The sequence below is a fragment of the Vigna umbellata genome, chromosome 2, assembly GCF_029865625.1.
Source record: "Vigna umbellata cultivar VRB3 chromosome 2, Vumbellata_1.0, whole genome shotgun sequence".
Classification (NCBI taxonomy): Eukaryota; Viridiplantae; Streptophyta; class Magnoliopsida; order Fabales; family Fabaceae; genus Vigna; species Vigna umbellata.
Window position 1 is genome coordinate 44,346,495 of NC_142166.1, and position 18,362 is coordinate 44,364,856.

General features: G+C 36.8%; 2 protein-coding genes across 3 annotated transcripts; one reads left to right on the top strand and one right to left on the bottom strand.

The window, feature by feature from the left end:
• The first annotated feature begins 1,242 nt into the window (after positions 1 to 1,242).
• On the top strand, positions 1,243 to 3,951 carry AUR1 (ataurora1). The gene is made up of 9 exons (XM_047318405.2): positions 1,243 to 1,424; positions 1,584 to 1,703; positions 2,205 to 2,351; positions 2,444 to 2,539; positions 2,765 to 2,860; positions 2,946 to 3,042; positions 3,146 to 3,263; positions 3,524 to 3,596; positions 3,685 to 3,951. The coding sequence occupies exons 1-9, from the start codon at positions 1,386 to 1,388 to the stop codon at positions 3,784 to 3,786; spliced, it is 888 nt and encodes a 295-aa protein (XP_047174361.2). The 5' UTR covers positions 1,243 to 1,385; the 3' UTR covers positions 3,787 to 3,951.
• Positions 3,952 to 4,455: 504 nt separating this feature from the next.
• On the bottom strand, positions 4,456 to 17,697 carry LOC124841984 (ATP-dependent 6-phosphofructokinase 6-like). 2 transcript variants are annotated; one of them, XM_047318370.2, is made up of 13 exons: positions 17,324 to 17,674; positions 17,177 to 17,223; positions 17,040 to 17,079; positions 16,623 to 16,685; positions 16,396 to 16,533; positions 15,115 to 15,273; positions 14,910 to 14,963; positions 12,971 to 13,039; positions 12,715 to 12,844; positions 6,906 to 7,171; positions 5,719 to 5,767; positions 5,400 to 5,554; positions 4,456 to 5,000 (listed from the first exon to the last, which is right to left on the bottom strand). In XM_047318370.2, exons 1-13 carry the CDS (start codon positions 17,426 to 17,428, stop codon positions 4,719 to 4,721), a joined length of 1,557 nt encoding a protein of 518 aa, XP_047174326.1. In that variant the 5' UTR covers positions 17,429 to 17,674; the 3' UTR covers positions 4,456 to 4,718. The 2 variants fall into 2 exon arrangements, with proteins under 2 accessions (XP_047174326.1, XP_087963117.1); XM_088106991.1 differs by having other exon boundaries at positions 4,904 to 5,045; positions 17,324 to 17,697.
• Between the last annotated feature and the right edge of the window lie 665 nt (positions 17,698 to 18,362).

Below are 18,362 nucleotides of genomic sequence, written 5' to 3' on the forward strand. Positions count from 1 at the left end.
AATAATAATAATAATAATATTGTTGTTATCCTTAGAGGAAAGAATAATTTTCATAAATGCACTCAGTCCATTCAAATCTTCTCGTTATGAAACATTTTCTCCTTAAATAAATAGGAATAAACATATGGATCATTCCTTCCTCCATCCTTACCAAAATTATTTTCCGAAAGCAAACAGTTTTTCATCTGTGAAACAGTCTTATTTTTATTAGTTTTTCTTCGAAATTTAAAGTTTTTTCATTCAAAATTCAAACTTTTCTGATCAGTAGTCAACAACTCAACTCTTAAAAGTCTTATTTGTTTTAACCAAATTCATACAAAACAAGATTATATTTGAATTGATGAAAAAAAATTAATGTAAAATCAATTTAAAGTTGTTTTTCCCATTAAAAAAATAAAAATAAAAACAATATATTGTCAAATAATTTGTAACTATGGTACATATGTCATTATTTTTTTTATTGATATAATTTATTTTATTAGTTTACCTTTTAAATTTTATAATTATTTTTAAATTGAATTAATTATTTATAATAAAAAAATTTATTTTTTTAAGAAATTTACAAATATATTTTATTAAAATATAATAATATTGTTTATTTTAATAATTATGATAAAAATTAACTTTTCTATTTTTTATTATCATAATAAAAAAGTTGATACACATACATCTAAACACATATGTTTCACTATTACATATAACAAAATTATTTATCGTAACTTGAATATTTATCACATATCATTCTTTCATATCATCATCAATTTGTTTAAAATTATTATTTAACATATTTCTTAATAAATAAAATAACTTTTTTTCCTTAGTTTTCTTATTCTAAAAACAAGTAATTTTTTTATGCTTTAAGAAGAAAATTCCATATATTTCTTAAATGAGTGATTTTTTTAAAATGTTTTATTATTAAATGTTACACATTGGAACACATGTAAAGCAAAAAATAAAAAATAAAGGGTGAGTCGACTACTGATTTTAAAACAATCTTATAATTAAAAAAGTTATAACAAATTTCATAAAAACGTTATTTTGTTCAATTATTTAAAAGAACAGTAATCGTTTATTTATTTATTTACGAAAAATATTTGTTTATTTTTTTCTGGACATATAATATAACGTGCTAGAAAGGACGCTCCTCTTCCTGTAGAAAAAAAAAAGACAAAAAGGAAAGGAGGTATTTGAAAAGCTTAGAAAGCGGGATTGGAACACGTGGCTTGCTATCCGTTATTCGACCGTTGCAGGAAGAAAGCTGTCGTTGTGCTGTGTGTTAATGCAAACACAACCCAACACAACACAGCACAGCCTCTGTGTCCATTAAAATCACTCTCTCAAATTCTCTCTCTCTCCATCATTCTTGCAATTGCGCTTCCATAATCATGGCCATCGCAACAGAGACTCAGCCTCAACAACACAAGGTCTCTGTTCTCTTCTCTTCTCTCTCTCACGCTCACAAATCTAGGGTTTTCGTTCCTCCAAATCTAACCATTTTTTTAATTATTTTGCTTTGCGGAATTAATCGGCAACAAGGTTTCGTCGCAGTTCTGTTCTGATTCTGTGGTGTTTCGTTTTGCCAGGATTCTTACGAGTTGTCTGGTTCAGCTGCGGAGAGGAGGTGGACGCTGAACGATTTCGAGGTTGGAAAGCCTCTTGGAAGGGGGAAATTCGGCCACGTCTATTTGGCAAGAGAGAAGAGTGTGAGTTTTATTTTGTTAGGGTTTCTGCTGTTGATATTGTATTCTTCTGATCAGGGATGATGACTCGTGATTATGCTAATTTCTATGGATTATTTCATTGGTTTTTCGATTTATTTGGGGATAATTGTGCGCCACTGCTTTGTCACGAGTTCTACGGTGTTTTCGTTTTTTCTTTTGTTCTCTTAATTTCGAATTGAGGGTTTGAACGATTAGCTGTGTAGAAGTGTAGCTACTCAAGTTTTTACAGTTGTTGGATTGTGACTACTTGTTGTTATAGTCTTTTGATGAGATGGGATGCAATATAAAGCATCTAAAATGTTTCACGTAACACTGTTAACAGGTTTTTGGAATTGTTGGTTTAAGATCAGAGCTGTTATTGACCATTGTATTTGTATGAGGACTGTGATTTATTGTGCTCTAATGTGTACAGAATGTTTCTCTTTACTTTTTTGTTTTCGGAAGTTAATTGTAGTGTGGGACTGATATGTGGTTTTGGTACAGAGTAATCACATTGTTGCTTTGAAAGTACTCTTTAAGAGCCAATTGCAGCAATCCCAAGTTGTGCATCAACTTCGGCGAGAAGTTGAGATTCAAAGTCATCTCCGACATCCCCACATCTTGCGACTCTATGGGTACTTTTATGACCAGGTACGTTTGTTTTTTACTTTTTATGCTGATATTGTCGAAGAAGTTTAAAATGCTCTGCTATTAACATTTTATGTGGAATAACATTACTGCAGAAAAGAGTGTATTTGATTTTAGAGTATGCACCCAAAGGTGAACTTTACAAGGAATTGCAAAAGTGCAAGTATTTCAGTGAAAGGCGTGCAGCTACTGTAAGTATAGCAGCTATTGTTTTTTCCTCTCCCCTCGTGTACTGTTGTTTGTGTGATGCAAAAGATTGACTCAAGTGTTTTCTTCCACATTACTGTCTTAATGTATTAAGAAGCAAGTAAATACTGGAACATTTGACATAATATTTCACTTGGAGTGCGGTTGCTTAGATACGTGGTTGGCATTCTTCTGATATGGACGAAATGTTTATTTGTGTTTGAGAGCAGTATGTTGCGTCATTGGCTCGGGCCCTAATATATTGCCATGGAAAACATGTAATCCATAGGGATATTAAACCAGAAAACCTTCTTGTTGGTGCACAGGTGATCGTCTAAACTCAGGCTGCTGTTTCTTATGTGGCTCTTTTTGTTGTCCTCGTTATTTAAGTTAACATTTTTTTAATCTCAGGGTGAGTTAAAAATAGCGGACTTTGGGTGGTCAGTGCACACATTTAATCGCAGGCGGACAATGTGTGGCACACTGGATTACCTTCCTCCCGAGATGGGTATGCTTATGCCACATGAACACTGGACAAATATTTTTTCTGTTACTCTTTTCATAAATGGTGCTGCACTATATTTATTGTTTAATACTTTATATTTCAATAGTGGAGAGTGTAGAACATGATGCGAGTGTGGATATATGGAGCCTTGGTGTGCTGTGTTATGAGTTTCTTTATGGGGTCCCTCCCTTTGAGGCTAAAGAACACTCGGATACTTACAGGAGGTAAAGCACCAATCAGTTGAATATAATTTAGCATCAGCATGATAGACTGTTTTTTCTATTGTCCCAACTACTTTTTTATCATTATTCCCGCTGAGGGGACTAAGATTTAACCAACTCGGGTGATTTTGCTACTGAATCTACCGAGTTTCATGCTGCTGTCCACTTTGGTCTCTTATTAGAAACTGCTTTGTAAACATTAAATCAATTTAAATTGCAGTGCAAGTGGATCTTATGTTCCCTTTTGAAAACCTTATTTACAGGATAGTACATGTGGATCTTAAGTTCCCTCCTAAACCAATTGTATCCTCTGGTGCAAAGGATCTTATCAGTCAGGTTTGTTATCAACTCTCAATGTTTATTATATATTTGTTCAAACGTTTTTGCCTTAGTAACTCTTTCCTCTATTTTTTTTTATTGACAGATGCTTGTCAAGGATTCATCGCAACGGTTACCACTGCACAAGCTCCTTGATCACCCTTGGATTGTTCAGAATGCAGAGCCCTCTGGTGTATATAGGGGCTAGTGAACTTATCATTCTTTTTCGGTATTTTCTTAATCAGGAAAATCACCTAGATGAAAGAATCGAAGCTTGTCATTTGTTTGTAAAACCTATTATAAAGAATAACTCCTCAATTGTTTTTCTTTTTATTGTTGTAACCCTAAATATATAAAGGTATCTTTTTCTATATATTAATTTTGATATTATAATACCGAATGATTGGAAAGATTGTAAAATAATTTTTTAATATATCATTAACAATACATTTATTTCTAAATAAATAATAAATTAAAAAATGTAATAATAAATTAAAATAAAATTGAGTCTTTACTGTTTTTTTGTTTTGATCTTTACATAATTTAAATGGTTTATACATACTAGATACCTAAAAGTTTGAACTATCTTAGTTTACAAATTTTTTTGTTATATTAATTATGAGTATTTTTGTCAAATCAACCATAACTAGAAATAAAAACTGAAATAGAATAAATAAAAACGAGTAAAGGTTTTTTTTCCACTAAATAAACGAGTAAACAAACAAATTTATATATATTTCTTTTTCCCTCACTATTTGAAAATAATATATTAGCATTGTGCTCAGGAAAGGTTTGGTCTCACTCTACCATGACCATGTCAGCTCAAGAAAAAATCGTGATCACAACAAACGTAAGATTAAAGGGAAAAAAAAAAATGTAGTAAAAAGGAGTTGTTTATGCCTCGTTCCAGTAAAACTGTTTATAAAACCAAAAGAAAGAAAGAGAACAACAAAAAGCAAATAAACTAGTCCCTTCAAGCCCCTGATTGAATAATTCTGATCAATTCTTAATATAATGATCAAGTAAAGCAAGACGTACCAACTTTCTAAACATGCTCCCAGTACTCCAGGCTTGGAGGGGCATTGGGTAAAAATGATACAACATGTCACCAAATACACTTGTAGGTAAACAAATCTACATCTAATTTATCGTCTCGATACCATTGTCTGCATGGTTTTCAGATTGTTGTTGATCTTTGAAATTGTCCCCTTCTAACAATTGACTGAAAGTGTTTTCTTTTTTCTCAGCTTCACCAATATCATTGCAACTGCTCCCTTCTAACAATTGACTCGGAGGTTGTTCTGCTTTCTTGGCTTCGTCTAAATCTTTCGGGCTCAAAAAGCTTGGCTGGTTGGTAGAAGAAAGGAGTCTTGCCCACATTCTATCAGTAATCACAACCTTGTTCTGCCTCTCAATGATTCTCTGGGATCAAAATTTGAACATAAATTCTCCATTGTATAAAGAATCCTGAATATAAACCATCAATGTAAAATTGGAGAAGCAATAGAAAAAGGCTAGCCATGTTCATATGTACACGGTGTGGTAAAACATATAACTAACTCTGTATATTTTAAATATCATTCTTCCGTCCCAATGATAGTAGCTAACTAGCGAAAATCTCTTTTTTTTTGCTTGACCACAGGAATTTTCCATAGAAAAGAGTCCAGTTCAAGTCCGGCACGCTCAAAAATAGAACTCAATCCAACCTCTTAATCCAACCACCGCTTGATATTAAGCACCAGAAGAAAATTATTGTACCCAACCAAAAAAAAAAAAAAAAGAGGAAAACATTATGAAACAGTCCAAAATTTAGTAACTCACATTGAATGGGATATAAGTATGTCTGCCATTGACCAGTCCAGATGTAAATCCAGTATACCCTGCCATTGCACCATGCACTGCACTCTGAGCAAGAAGTGTACAGTAGACATTATCTGATGCATTGCTTGGAATTGCTCGGATCATGTAGGTTGGATCTGGCACATACAACAACAATAACAAACCTTTATTCCACTAAAGAATTAAATAGTTGCCGAATTCGAATTTTAAGAAACCTTTCAAATTCTAAATAAAAATGAAAGACTAAAGAAGCTATAAAGAATTGGTCAAAAAAGAAGAAAATAATGTAAGAGAAACTGACCTATATATTTAAGATTGATGGCAATCTTATCCTTCCTTGCAAAGTGATCCTGTTATAAAATGACAAATGTTTTTTAAAATGGAAAAGAAAAAGAATTGTACAATTGATTTTTCTAATTAGAAAACCCTAAAACACTGACTTGTAAATGCACTACTTGATGCCGGGATGATGTCGGTCACCTACACGGACATCAGCTCAGAGTAGCTGAATAAACGCAACTAAATACTCAATAAGGCACTAATGAGGTATTAAGGCTATTGAATCAAGTTAATTTAGACTCACTCAGATAAAAGTCCATTAAAATATTATAAATAGGTTTCCATTTACGAGCTATACATTGTTTATTGATTGCTTATTTGTTATGTTTAAAATAGGCTTTGCTGAATTAAGTTTCAGAGTGTCTTTGTAGACACACCATCCCTCTCAATCAGAGAAGTGCCAAGGAGACATCCTGGCATGCCCTAAAACCTGAGGACGCAAGCAAGGAAAACAACGCACCAGAGAGCAAGTTGAAGCAGGAGTAAATATGCCATCTAGCTATTGGCTGAGATAGAGAGGAGTGTGATAAATGGTGAGCTTTTTACTGATATGCAATGATAAATAGTAGTCATAGTGCAGAGTAAACAAAATCATGAAAAACTCAACTCAAAATGTTTTTCCAAATGACGCATAAAAAATTTCAATCTACTTTTGTAGTTTTTAACAGTTCAAGAATCCAAAAATGTTTTTAGAGCTCAGAAAGGCAGAGATTAGATTATTATGAACGTCAATTTTAAGGGAGTGAAATACAGTCCATTAAGATTGAAATTAATCAAAAGAATATTGTTAGGTAACCACTTTACTAGTTAATTCAACATATCAGTAGTTAGCCTAAATAAGTTAGTTGAGTGGAGATAAATAGAAGCATCAAGGGAAGTTTCCGATAGGTAAGACGAGGGAACACAGATGGAGGGATATAATTAAAGAATGGGGAGATAACAGGATCTCTTGCATACCTTGAGTATTCCATTCATTGATTGTATATAATATAATTCTAATTCAGCTTCTATCAAATATAGTCCAACCAATTAATAGTAATTGGAAAGATCTCCCCAAGTAATTAATTCCTCAGCGAGAGTAGAATTATACTACAAAAATTCCAAGGAAAAGGAATTATGTTTTAAAAACCATCTTATGTATAAAAATACCTTGATCTTATGAGATATCCATAAACCAACATCTTGAAGTAGTTTGTTTCCAGAAGCATCTTTCTGGTCCATGTCTTGCATACTTTCAGTAAGAAGATCTTGTCCTGCTCCCTCCGCTATGACTATGACCATATGCCCATTTTCTTTCAGCCTTTTCTCAATAAATTCAAAAAGTCCACCCTTTCCTTCAAGGTAGAAGGGTGACTCTGGAATCAAGCAACAGTCCACATCTCTGCTAGCAAGAGTAGCATACATAGCAATAAAGCCTGCAGTTACAGTACCCATTAAAACACAGGAAAAGGAAAGCAAATAGATCCAGCTCCTTTAAAACAACTGGTCCACTTTATTAGAGGATAAAATGCAATTACACATGTTGATTAAAAAATAAACAGTTGAGGATTATGATAAAATCAAATAAATGTATAAAAAGTTTCAAAGTTAGTAACAATGTCAATCTTTTTTTTTTCTTTCTAATTAACAGTTATTAGTGCCTTTATCCTCTAAATTGCACTTCGCCCAATTTAGAGGAACCATGATAGGTTTCTTCTCAAGAAACCTTCACAAACAAACACAGACTACACCAAGCACACAATATAAACTGATGAATAACCTCCTCCTTTTATTAACAATAACCCAAAGTGCAGAATATCAGAAACAAAGAGAGCCTAACCTCCCCCACAGGATGATAATTCCTGTCAGAATTCACAATTAATCCAAAACTGTATAAAACGTTTATTCTAAACTATTTATATGAAGTTATTTCCCGCTCTTCCTAACTGCCAAGGCAGTTAGCCTATTCACGTTTCTTACGTCTCTCGTATACTTTCAACCTCCTAACATTACCCTCCTCTTTTTCAGCAACTTTGTCCTCAAAGTTGAAATCAGGATATTGATCTTGGATTGTGATCCTGTCTTCCCATGTTGCACCCTCTTTTCCTCCTTCTTGCCACTCCACCAGAACTTGCTCTAACAGCTCATCTCCTTGCTGTACTTGCCTGCTGTCCAGAATCCTCACAGGCCAGTATGTGGGGCCTTCTCCCTGCAGTTCAGAAGGCAATTCCTTCTCCACCGTCTTGTCACCTATTGCCTTTTTTAGTTGGGATACATGAAACACTGAGTGGATCCTAGCAGATTCTGGCAATCTGAGTCTAAAAGCCACTGCACCCACTTGTTGCACCACTTGAAACGGCCCAAAATACCGGCTGACAGCTTTGGATGCAGTCTCACTGGCATGGAAGACTGCCTATGAGGTCTGATCTTAAGATAGACCCAATCATCCACCTTAATGTCTGTTGGCCTCCTCTTTTTATTCGCCTGTTGTGTCATCAAATCTTGGGCTCGAGTTAAATGAAACTTTAATTGCTTAAGTGCTTCATCCCTTGTTCTTAGCTCCTGAGCCACCGCCTCCACAGGTGTTTCTCCTGGTACAAATCTACTCAAAGATGGGGCAGCCCTGCCATAAACAGTTTCGAAAGGGGTGCATCTTGTTGCTCCTTGGTAACTGGTGTTATACCAGTACTCGGCCCAAGGTAGCATTGCTTTCCAGCTTCTTGGTTGTTCAGAGCAAAAACACCGTAAATAACCCTCCACAATCCGATTTAAAACTTCTGTTTGACCATCTGTTTCAGGGTGATAAGCTGTACTCATCCTGAGTTGGGTGCCCTGCATCTTAAACAGCTCCTTCCAGAACAAGCTGAGGAATAAGGGGTCCCTATCGCTGACAATCGAAACTGGAATCCCATGCAATCTCACTATCTCTTTAACAAACACCTCGGCCACTGTCCGTGCTGTATAAGGGTGTTTGAGTGACAAAAAATGAGCATACTTACTCAAGCGATCAACCACCACTAATATTGCATCATAACCTTGTGATTTGGGCAACTTCACAATAAAATCCATACTCACCTCTTCCCAAACAGCATGAGGTATAGGTAAGGGTTGTAACAACCCTTGAGGAGAAGCTGCCAAGTACTTGTGCTGTTGGCACACCAAGCATTCAGCAACAAAATCAGTAACGGACTTCTTCATTCCCACCCAATACAGAGATTGGGCCACCTTCCTGTAAGTTCTATAGACCCCTGAATGACCTCCTGTGTTGGTCACAGAAACTCAGCCAATAATTTGGGGATCCACACAGAGTGGGCGGATATTACCAATCTTCCTTTGTAATGCAACCTGTCATGCTCTAACGTATAAGCCGTATGCGAATTTGGGTCCTTTTGAATTTCGGATATCACTTTTCTCAGCCCTTCATCTTGCTCCACTTCTTTGAGGACTTCTTGAAAGTCCTGCCAATATGGTCTAGCAATCATCTGCAGTTCCTTTTCTTCCCCACCTCTTTCTCCTCTTCTAGACAGGGCATTCGCCACCTTGTTAGTACTTCCCACCTTATACACAATCTCAAAATCATAGCCCAATAGTTTTGCTATCCAATTTTGTTGATTTTGAGTTGTTATTCTTTGATCGAGTAAATATTTTAGGCTCCGCTGGTCAGTATGTACAATAAACTTCTGTCCCAACAGGTATGGCCTCCAATGTTGAATAGCCATTACTAAAGCCATTAACTCTTTTTCATAGATTGATTTGCTTAAAGATTTATCTGATAGAGCCTTGCTGAAAAAGGCTATTGGTTTTTTTTTCTGAGTTAACACTGCTCCCACTCCTCCCCCAGAAGCATCACATTCTATATGAAAGGGTTGGGAAAAATCTGGTAATGTCAGCACCGGTGCAGATGTAACAGCTTCCTTCAGCCTTGTCATGGCAGCCGTGGCTTGATCAGACCATACAAAGTTACCCTTCTTCAACAACTCTGTTAATGGTTTTGCAATTTTTCCATACCCCTGTACAAAACGTCTGTAGTAGCCGGTTAAGCCAAGAAATCCCCTCAAAGCTTTTAGGCTCTTCGGTTCTTCCCACTCCAAGACAGCCTTAATTTTCTCTGGGTCCATCTCAACCCCTTCTTCTGAAATTTGATGCCCCAAGTATCTAATCTGTCTTCTCCCGAATTCACACTTCTTTTTATTGGCCGCCCATTCATTCTGCTGTAACCTATGCAGCACCAAACTCACTTGCTCCAGGTGGTCTTCCCAAGTAGAACTGTACACCAAAATATCGTCAAAGAAGACCAAAACAAACCTCCTTAGATATGGCTGTAGTAAACTATTCATGGCACTTTGAAACGTTGAGGGTGCGTTGGTGAGGCCAAAGGGCATCACTAAAAATTCATAGTGGCCCTGATGTGTTCGGAACGCTGTTTTACCCACATCCTCCTCTTCCATCCTAATTTGATGGTATCCCGCTTTTAGATCTATTTTTGAGAAATAGGTAGCCTCTCTCAACTCATCCAGGAGCTCTTCTATTACTGGAATGGGAAACTTATCTGGTATCGTTGCTCTGTTCAAGGCCCGGTAGTCCACACAAAACCGCCAGCTTCCATCTTTCTTCTTTACCAAAATAACGGGACTTGAATATGGGCTGATGCTTGGACGAATTAACCCTGCTTTCAACATATCAGCAACCTGTTTCTCAATTTCCTCTTTCAATAGATGCGGATAACGATAAGGTCGAACGTTTACAGGAGCTTCTCCTTCTTTAAGGGTGATGCGGTGCACCATATTTCTTTTTGGCGGTAGGCCACCCCTTTCTTGAAAAACACGGGAGTGTGAGTCCAGAATTTTCTCCATCTCTGCCTGTTGTTTCTCAGACAGTCCCTGACATACTACTGTATCCTCTTTCTTTTCCACGTGACCTAGGTCCCACACCAAGGTCCATGATTCCACCTCTGTAATTTTTAATAAAGACTTGGGCCCCACCACTCGTCTAGTCAAAGTGGGATCTCCTTTAATAATCACCTTCTCGTTGCCCTGTTTATACACCATAGTCATCTTCCCCCAGTTAAGCATTACTTCTCCTAACTTTGCCAACCATTCCACCCCTAATATGACATCCACACCTCCCAACTCAAACAAGTGAAACCTCTCTTCAACGTCGGTCCCCGCTAATGTAATCATTACCTTTTCACAGTACCCCCGTGTTCTCTTTCGGTGTCCATCACCCAGACTTACATTATATGGGGGTGTGTCCGTTATTGGCAACTTCAGCTCCTCCGCCAGTGCCCAACTAATAAAGTTGTGGCTGGCGCCACTGTCGATGAGTACTAGTACGCTTCTTTCTCCAATCCTCCCTACTAATTTCATTGTTTTGGGCTGCGTTATCCCCTCCGCCGAGCATGCCGACAATTCCATGGGTTTCTGGTCAACGTCGGTTATTTCTACATTATCATCTTCTTCCTCATCCTCCGCAAGGAGTACCACCCGTAAACTCTTCTCTGGACAGTGGTGTCCAGGGGCAAATGGACCCCCACAACGAAAACACCGTCCCTCTTCTTTTCTCTTCAAGAACTCCGGGTAGGGAAGATTCCTCACCAATCTTCCCCTGTTATCACTTCCCCCGACATTGCTAGATCTCACGCTGCCATTTGTCACGACGCCCTCTCTCCTCACTGAACCGACACTCTCCATTCCTCCTGGGCGATTCATGCTGGGTCTCGGAATTTCGTTACGCACTACCACCCCCATCGCTCGCGGCCCCGATTGATTGCTCTTGAACCCATTCCAACTTCCTCCTCTGGCTCTTCGTGAAGCGTCCTCGACATCCCTCGCGATTCTCATCGCCACCGTTAATTCTTGAGGATCGTGAATACGGACCTGTCCCTTAATATCCTCACGCAGACCAGCGAGAAAATACCCCAACATCTGCTCATCAGAAACACCCCGTGCTTGCCCCACCAGCATCTCAAATTCCCGGACATAATCCTCGATGGTTTCCTCCTGTCGCAGCGTTGCCAATCGTTCAAACACAGTTCCCCGATATCCGCCTCCAAAACGGCCGATCATGGCTGTTTTCAGGCCCTCCCACGAACGATTGGTAGCCTTCTCTCTCCAGAACTTGAACCAGTAACTCGCGCTACCCTCCATGCTTATGTAGGCGAGATCTACCTTCTCCTCTTCCGCCACTTTCTGAATATCAAAGAACCGTTCCGCTCGATTGATCCAACTGAGAGGTTCTACGCCTTCGAATGTGGGTAAGTCCACCTTCTTCCTCCAATTACTCTGTACCTCCGGTTGATCGCCGTTCCTTCTACCTCCATTTTCCTCCTCGCGCCTCCGCTGATTCCCATTTACGGATGCTTGACTCCCATCCGAGTGCCCGTCGTTGTTATTCGTCTGAGCCCCCATCATTCTCATTAGTTGTTGCAAATCTCTTCGTACAGCAGCGGACTCCTCCTTCATACCCTCCATCGTAATCTCCAGTGCCTCCAGTCTTCCTTCAGTGGTTACCTCCATTTTTTGGATTTTGCACTCAATTTGGGATCCGGCAGGTCGGACCAAATTGATAGGTTTCTTCTCAAGAAACCTTCACAAACAAACACAGACTACACCAAGCACACAATATAAACTGATGAATAACCTCCTCCTTTTATTAACAATAACCCAAAGTGCAGAATATCAGAAACAAAGAGAGCCTAACCTCCCCCACAGGATGATAATTCCTGTCAGAATTCACAATTAATCCAAAACTGTATAAAACGTTTATTCTAAACTATTTATATGAAGTTATTTCCCGCTCTTCCTAACTGCCAAGGCAGTTAGCCTATTCACGTTTCTTACGTCTCTCGTATACTTTCAACCTCCTAACAAACCAGCTCCAAAAAAAAGAGTCTGACTGAGCCAATTGGGAAACCAATTAGGGCTTAAATAATCTGAATTAGATGCCTAAAACATAACAAACAAATGCAATGTAATCATACCACTATAACGTCCCATTAGCTTTACAACACCAATGCCATTCTCAATACTTTCAGCTTCAACATGTGCTGCATTGATGGCACGTTGAGCCTCCTCGACCGCAGTATCAAAACCAAAGGATTTGTCAATAACCTAAAGAAAAACAAGACAATTCCACATGAAGTTTTCTCAAACATAGATAACAAACACTTCAGATGCGTTTAATAGTAAAACTAGAGTTCTAGAGAAACAAAATAACAACATTTGGAACAAGCATACCGGGATGTCATTATCTATGGTTTTGGGAATTCCTGCAATTGCTACTTTCAGACCCCGCCGTCTAACTTCCTGTACAATACCAACATCTGTTCAGAATCTTTAATTCATATATTAAAAGAATGATTTCAGGTCAATCGGGACAGACAGCTATAAATTTTATGCTACCAAATTTCTTTGAGTAAAATCACATGCTCTTAACAATCCCTTGAAACTACCATGAAACTTGACCTATATGAAAAAGACTGCATTATATTTGCAAACCAGCATAGTTTAAGGTTTTAAGACTCTATTTAATTTGCACTTAAGGACCTGGGTCAACTTTGCCACTGACACTACATCTACATAAGATATATACTATCATCATTGTGCTGTTTATTGGAATAAAACGGAAAGGGCTCAAGCATAAGAGCGGAAATATGCATAAATTACGAAAAAAACAGTTCCCACCTTGAGCAAATAGAAGGAATGAATCTGAGACTTGTCAGTTGTACTACTTGGTGTTGAGATGATGACGGTCACCAACACCAACATCAGCTCAAATTAGGTGAATAAACACCATTACGCGATTAAATATTAAAAAAGGCACTAATTAGTTATTAAGGCTAGTTGATTAAGTTAATATAGGTTCACCCAGGTAGAAGTCTATTAAAATATTATAAATAAATTCACGTTTATGAGGTATACATTGTAAATTGATTGCATAATTATTACAGTTTTAATGTGTTTTGTTGACTCAAGCCGTTAGAGTGTCTTTGTTAGCACACCATCCCTCTTAGTCAGAGAAGTGTGAAGGAGACATAAACAAGCAAGCAAGAGAAAGGGGAATCACTATGGACCTTTATGGAGCACTTTGGCAAGGTGGTGCTTAACATACGAAACATCCCAAGGTATACCACATGATCACCATTCTAAGACTAGGCCCCTTTGCCAACAGTTTGCGGAACAAACCCACAGCCAACCTAGAAGAATTAAGACATCTAGCAGCTAAGTTCAAGTAGTTAGAAGAACTTAAAAGGGTTTCGCAACAAGGTCCAAGTCAAGACAACACCCATCAAGAAAAGGACATACGAGAAGTGCTTGAGGGGCCAATATATTGTGATAGCCAAAAAGATCTCAACCACCAAAGAAATGGAAATTTTCTTCATTAGCCTCTCAACTACCTCTTGAGCTTAGGGCCAATGTACTCATTGGTGCTTATGTTGGTCACGACACCAACATCGGCTCATATTAGTGGAATAAACACCATTAAGCAACAAAATATTCAATAAGAAATTAATCAGGTGTTTAGGATATTGGATTGAATTAATCTAGGATCATCCAAGCAAAAGTCCATTCAAATATTATAAATAGGTTCACATTTCTTAAGTATACACTATTCATTGATTGCACATTTATTATGCTTTCAATATGATTTGCTGATTTGAGCATTGAAGTGTTTTTCTTTGTAGAAACGTCATTTCTCTCAATTAGAGAAGTGCAAAGGAGACATACTGACACATCCGGAGACCTGAAGACACATGCAAGCAAGCACAATAGAGCAAGTTGAAGAAAGCATCTTGGTCTTATATGGTTATTTCAGTCCTCGTAAGAACATCATTAATTATTAATAATCTATAATTTGTCATTCGAAATTATTTTATTTGTACTATCTTCTCTTAGTGTCATTAGCAAATAGAGTGAACATAAGTAAGTTTATGAGATGTCAACTAAGATTGAAAAAGTAAATTAAACTTGGAATGGCTAATCATCTGCCTTCATTGAACATAATCAAGAAAATCAACAAATAAACCAAATCAAGTACACAAATATGCTACTCATAATCTTAAAAAGGTATATATTAAACATATTTCTTTTTCAATGAAATGATATTCTTATTTTTCTTATCGTAGATAAAAATAGAAACATTAGATTTTTAAAAATTTTGAATTTCAATACCTACCTCATAAATCACAGTAGCTCCTCTCTGTGTACCATCTCCTCCAATAATATAAACCTGTAACAAGAATTCAAACAATGTAAACCCATGCAATGACAATAACCTACTCAAGTTTCAAGCACATCGATATAACTAAACTCTAAATTTGTAATTCCAGCATTCATCGTCATTAGAAACTTCACTATAATACAGTTGACACATGGTAAACCTGATTAATTCCTCGATCCTGGATGCTGTCAACTATCTTGCTGGTATCATGCCCCCCTCGTGACGTCCCAAGAATTGTACCTCCACGCTTATGGATGTCATTGACCACCTTAGGTGTTAAAGTAATGGTGTTCTTGGAATAAAAACCTCTATAACCTCCCTGTATAAAGTTTGGATACAATATAGTGGTGAAGACAGTGGATGAAGAAGTGTAACTGAGGTTAAAAGACCAACAACAGGAAAAAAAAAGTGTGAATAGTAAATTGTCTCCATGAAACCCAAAAGTTTGTTCAGTCCAGTATCTGCGGGAAATTCTCAATAAACACGTGCATTAATTTGCCAGAACTTGCAAAAACAATGAAATGCACATATCTCATGTAAACACTACATCACACATTGTATTCAATATGCTGTCTTTTGACAATAAATACAAAAATGTAGGATTCCTTAAACTACCAGTTATTGAAAGGTTTCATAGCAGCTAGTCAGCTTACCATCGTTACTAATGTTTTATTCACATATATTTATCATCATGGCAAGAAGTATTTAAGAAAAAAAGGTTCATGATTTCTTTCATAACCATAGGTCATCAAGGTTCCAAACTAAACAAAACAAAAATTCCCAAATCTAATGCAGTGAAGAAAAACCAACTATGAGAGACAGAGAACTTGCTTGATACAAACATTAAAATGATCACAAAGACAATTAGATGTGTCGAAAAACATTTAATGACAGCTAGTTTGTATAAACTTCCTGATAAACATTTATGGAAGAAGAAAATAAAATGAATTAAGGAGATAAGCTGAATCTAACTTCTTGCTGAGTTTAAATTAATTCATGAACCTTAACCTTTTTCTAAAACCTTTTCATTTAACTTCTCCATGAGCAATTATTAAATAAACAGAGTTTGGTATTTTTACCTAGAAAATGTTTAACAAAAGCTCTCCTAAGCAAAAAGCTAAACCAAAAACTGAGATTTAATTCAAAAGTTGCAACTTATACTACGTTTAACTGTATTTAAGAATGTCTCTAAAATAGGAAAATAAGGAATAAATCCAAACCAAGAGTTTGTACGAAATCAGAGTCTGTTTGACTAATAGTCCAGTAAACTACACATGCAATTTGAGTTACAAGGATGAAATAAGATTTACAAACACAAAGAAGGGACAGAGAAGCACATCATAACGGTATAAGCTTTCTTACCATGCAAATCACGGGATATACAATTCACAGCAACAGATAATATGATGAACATACAACAAAAGAGAATTTTCTCACTCACATCTATGCCAAGGACTTTGTTAACACCATACATGTAAGAAAGACCACAGACAATTTCCCTTATGACAGTGTTGAGGCCAGGGCATAGTCCGCCGCAAGTGACAATGCATGCGTGCACATCATCCGATCTAAAGTATACCTATTAGATTAGATGTCGGTGAGTTGAAACGGAATAGATTATTCATTCTCAAATATTCTTAATATATGCAAACAACCAAGTGAAATTACCTTTTGTCGAGGGCCTGCACGTCTAAAATGTACACCTCTTGGACCATCCTTGTGAACAACAACCTATCAAAAAGGCCAAATAAAAGCATAAACAACAATGTTTCTTGGTAATGCTGATGTACAATACATAAATCCACGATTCCATTTATTTTCCATCTTCACCGTTGAAAAGAAAGAGGTTCAGTTCAGTGTTTCCGTTAATTATAATTGATCAAGTATCAGTAACCGATGTAAAGAGTTTCTTGTTCCGCCAACCATCGAACGAAGCGATAAACATTAATTCAATCGCAAAGTCGTTGTTGATACTTAATAGGCCAGGCAGCGCAAAAATAATACATAGCAGAAGTGTTTAAGATGGATAAAACGGAGAAATAAATGCACAAACAGGCCGCCGTCGCAAATAAAAACAGACAGAACCTTCTGAGGCACAGTGTCGTCCATATGCACGAAATACTGTCTGAACAGATGAAAAAAAAAAGCGAATCAAGGTTTCGAACAGAATACATTCCATTCTCAAATCACAATCACAGCACGAAGCAAGGCGATTCACTTACTTAACAACCGAGTAAGCAGGATTGGACCGAAGCGGATTCGGATACATCTGCAGAAAGCAAAAAAACATTACACAAACAAGCGGCGAGTTAATGCGTCAATGTGACGCGGTTCGCAAATGTAATCGAGTAAATCCTAGAGAGAGATACAGGGAGATTTAGAATGTAATCGGTGAAATGAGGAACGTCTTCGAGAATGTAACCAGCGTCGCCATGGACGATCTTCAACTGCGAATCGGAATCGCTGGACGCCATTGTTCTTCCCTACGGAATCTTCGTTATTTTTCTGTTTATTTTATTTTTGCAGATTTTGTTTTGGACTGTAGAGCTGGTGAACGACGATTCAAAAAGAGGTGGAAAGAGTGTGAAAAGAGAAAGAACACTGGACTTGGTTGTGCGCGGATTTGTTTAGTTTCAACGAGAATCTAAGTCCTGACAGGTCACGATGGATTTGAACCGTCCGTGTGTGCCATCATCGTGATCGTGGTGGAGATGGACGATCAAGATCGAATCTGATAGTAGTGAAGAGCTGAGAGTGCGCGAAAAGTGTTTCTGGAATCTAAAGACTCGGTTTTACCCAGATGCGGTGGTAGCAGAAAACTGGTGGCGCAGTTTTACCGGTTACTGTTCAATTTAAACAAAAAATAAGTTGTACTACCTCTGTTTTGGACTTCTTTTTTACTTGTAGAAGCGGTATTTCTTGCTTTTGCAAAAGTGTCTTATAACAAGTTAATTAAACCTATTTTTGAAATAAAAACTGGATTTGAAGAAATAAAAAAAGGAAAGAAGTAAAGACCAAGAAAGTGAAAAGTTGTGCTGTTCGAAATAAGAGAAAGAGGGTGAAAAATGTGATGAAAGTTTGTAATAAATATGGTTGATGTAATAAAATAAATCTAATCAAATATTACTTTAAAAAGTGATTTTTAAATGATTCTATTTCAAAATAAAAACATTAAAAAATGTATTAATTTAATTTAATATTTATTTTTTTATATTGAATCATGTATTATGTTAAAATAAAGATGCATATTTCCATTGTATTTTATTTAATTTTTATTGAATTTGTTTATTTGATTATAAGATTATGTTTAATATAAATATTATATATATATATATATATATATATATATATATATATATATACACACACGCGCGCGCGTGTGTGATTTTATCTATTTTGTTTTACCTT

Excerpts from the sequence above, each read along its gene's own strand:
- LOC124841984 (XM_047318370.2), bottom strand. The coding sequence starts at position 17,428 with ATGGCGTCCAGCGATTCCGATTCGCAGTTGAAGATCGTCCATGGCGAC. Across the intron at positions 17,224-17,323 it reads ATTACATTCTAAATCTCCCT|ATGTATCCGAATCCGCTTCG; the intron begins GTATCTCTCTCT and ends TGCTTTCTGCAG. Across the intron at positions 5,555-5,718 it reads CATCAATCTTAAATATATAG|ATCCAACCTACATGATCCGA; the intron begins GTCAGTTTCTCT and ends TGTATGTGCCAG.
- AUR1 (XM_047318405.2), top strand. The coding sequence starts at position 1,386 with ATGGCCATCGCAACAGAGACTCAGCCTCAACAACACAAG. Across the intron at positions 1,425-1,583 it reads CTCAGCCTCAACAACACAAG|GATTCTTACGAGTTGTCTGG; the intron begins GTCTCTGTTCTC and ends TCGTTTTGCCAG. Across the intron at positions 3,264-3,523 it reads CACTCGGATACTTACAGGAG|GATAGTACATGTGGATCTTA; the intron begins GTAAAGCACCAA and ends CCTTATTTACAG.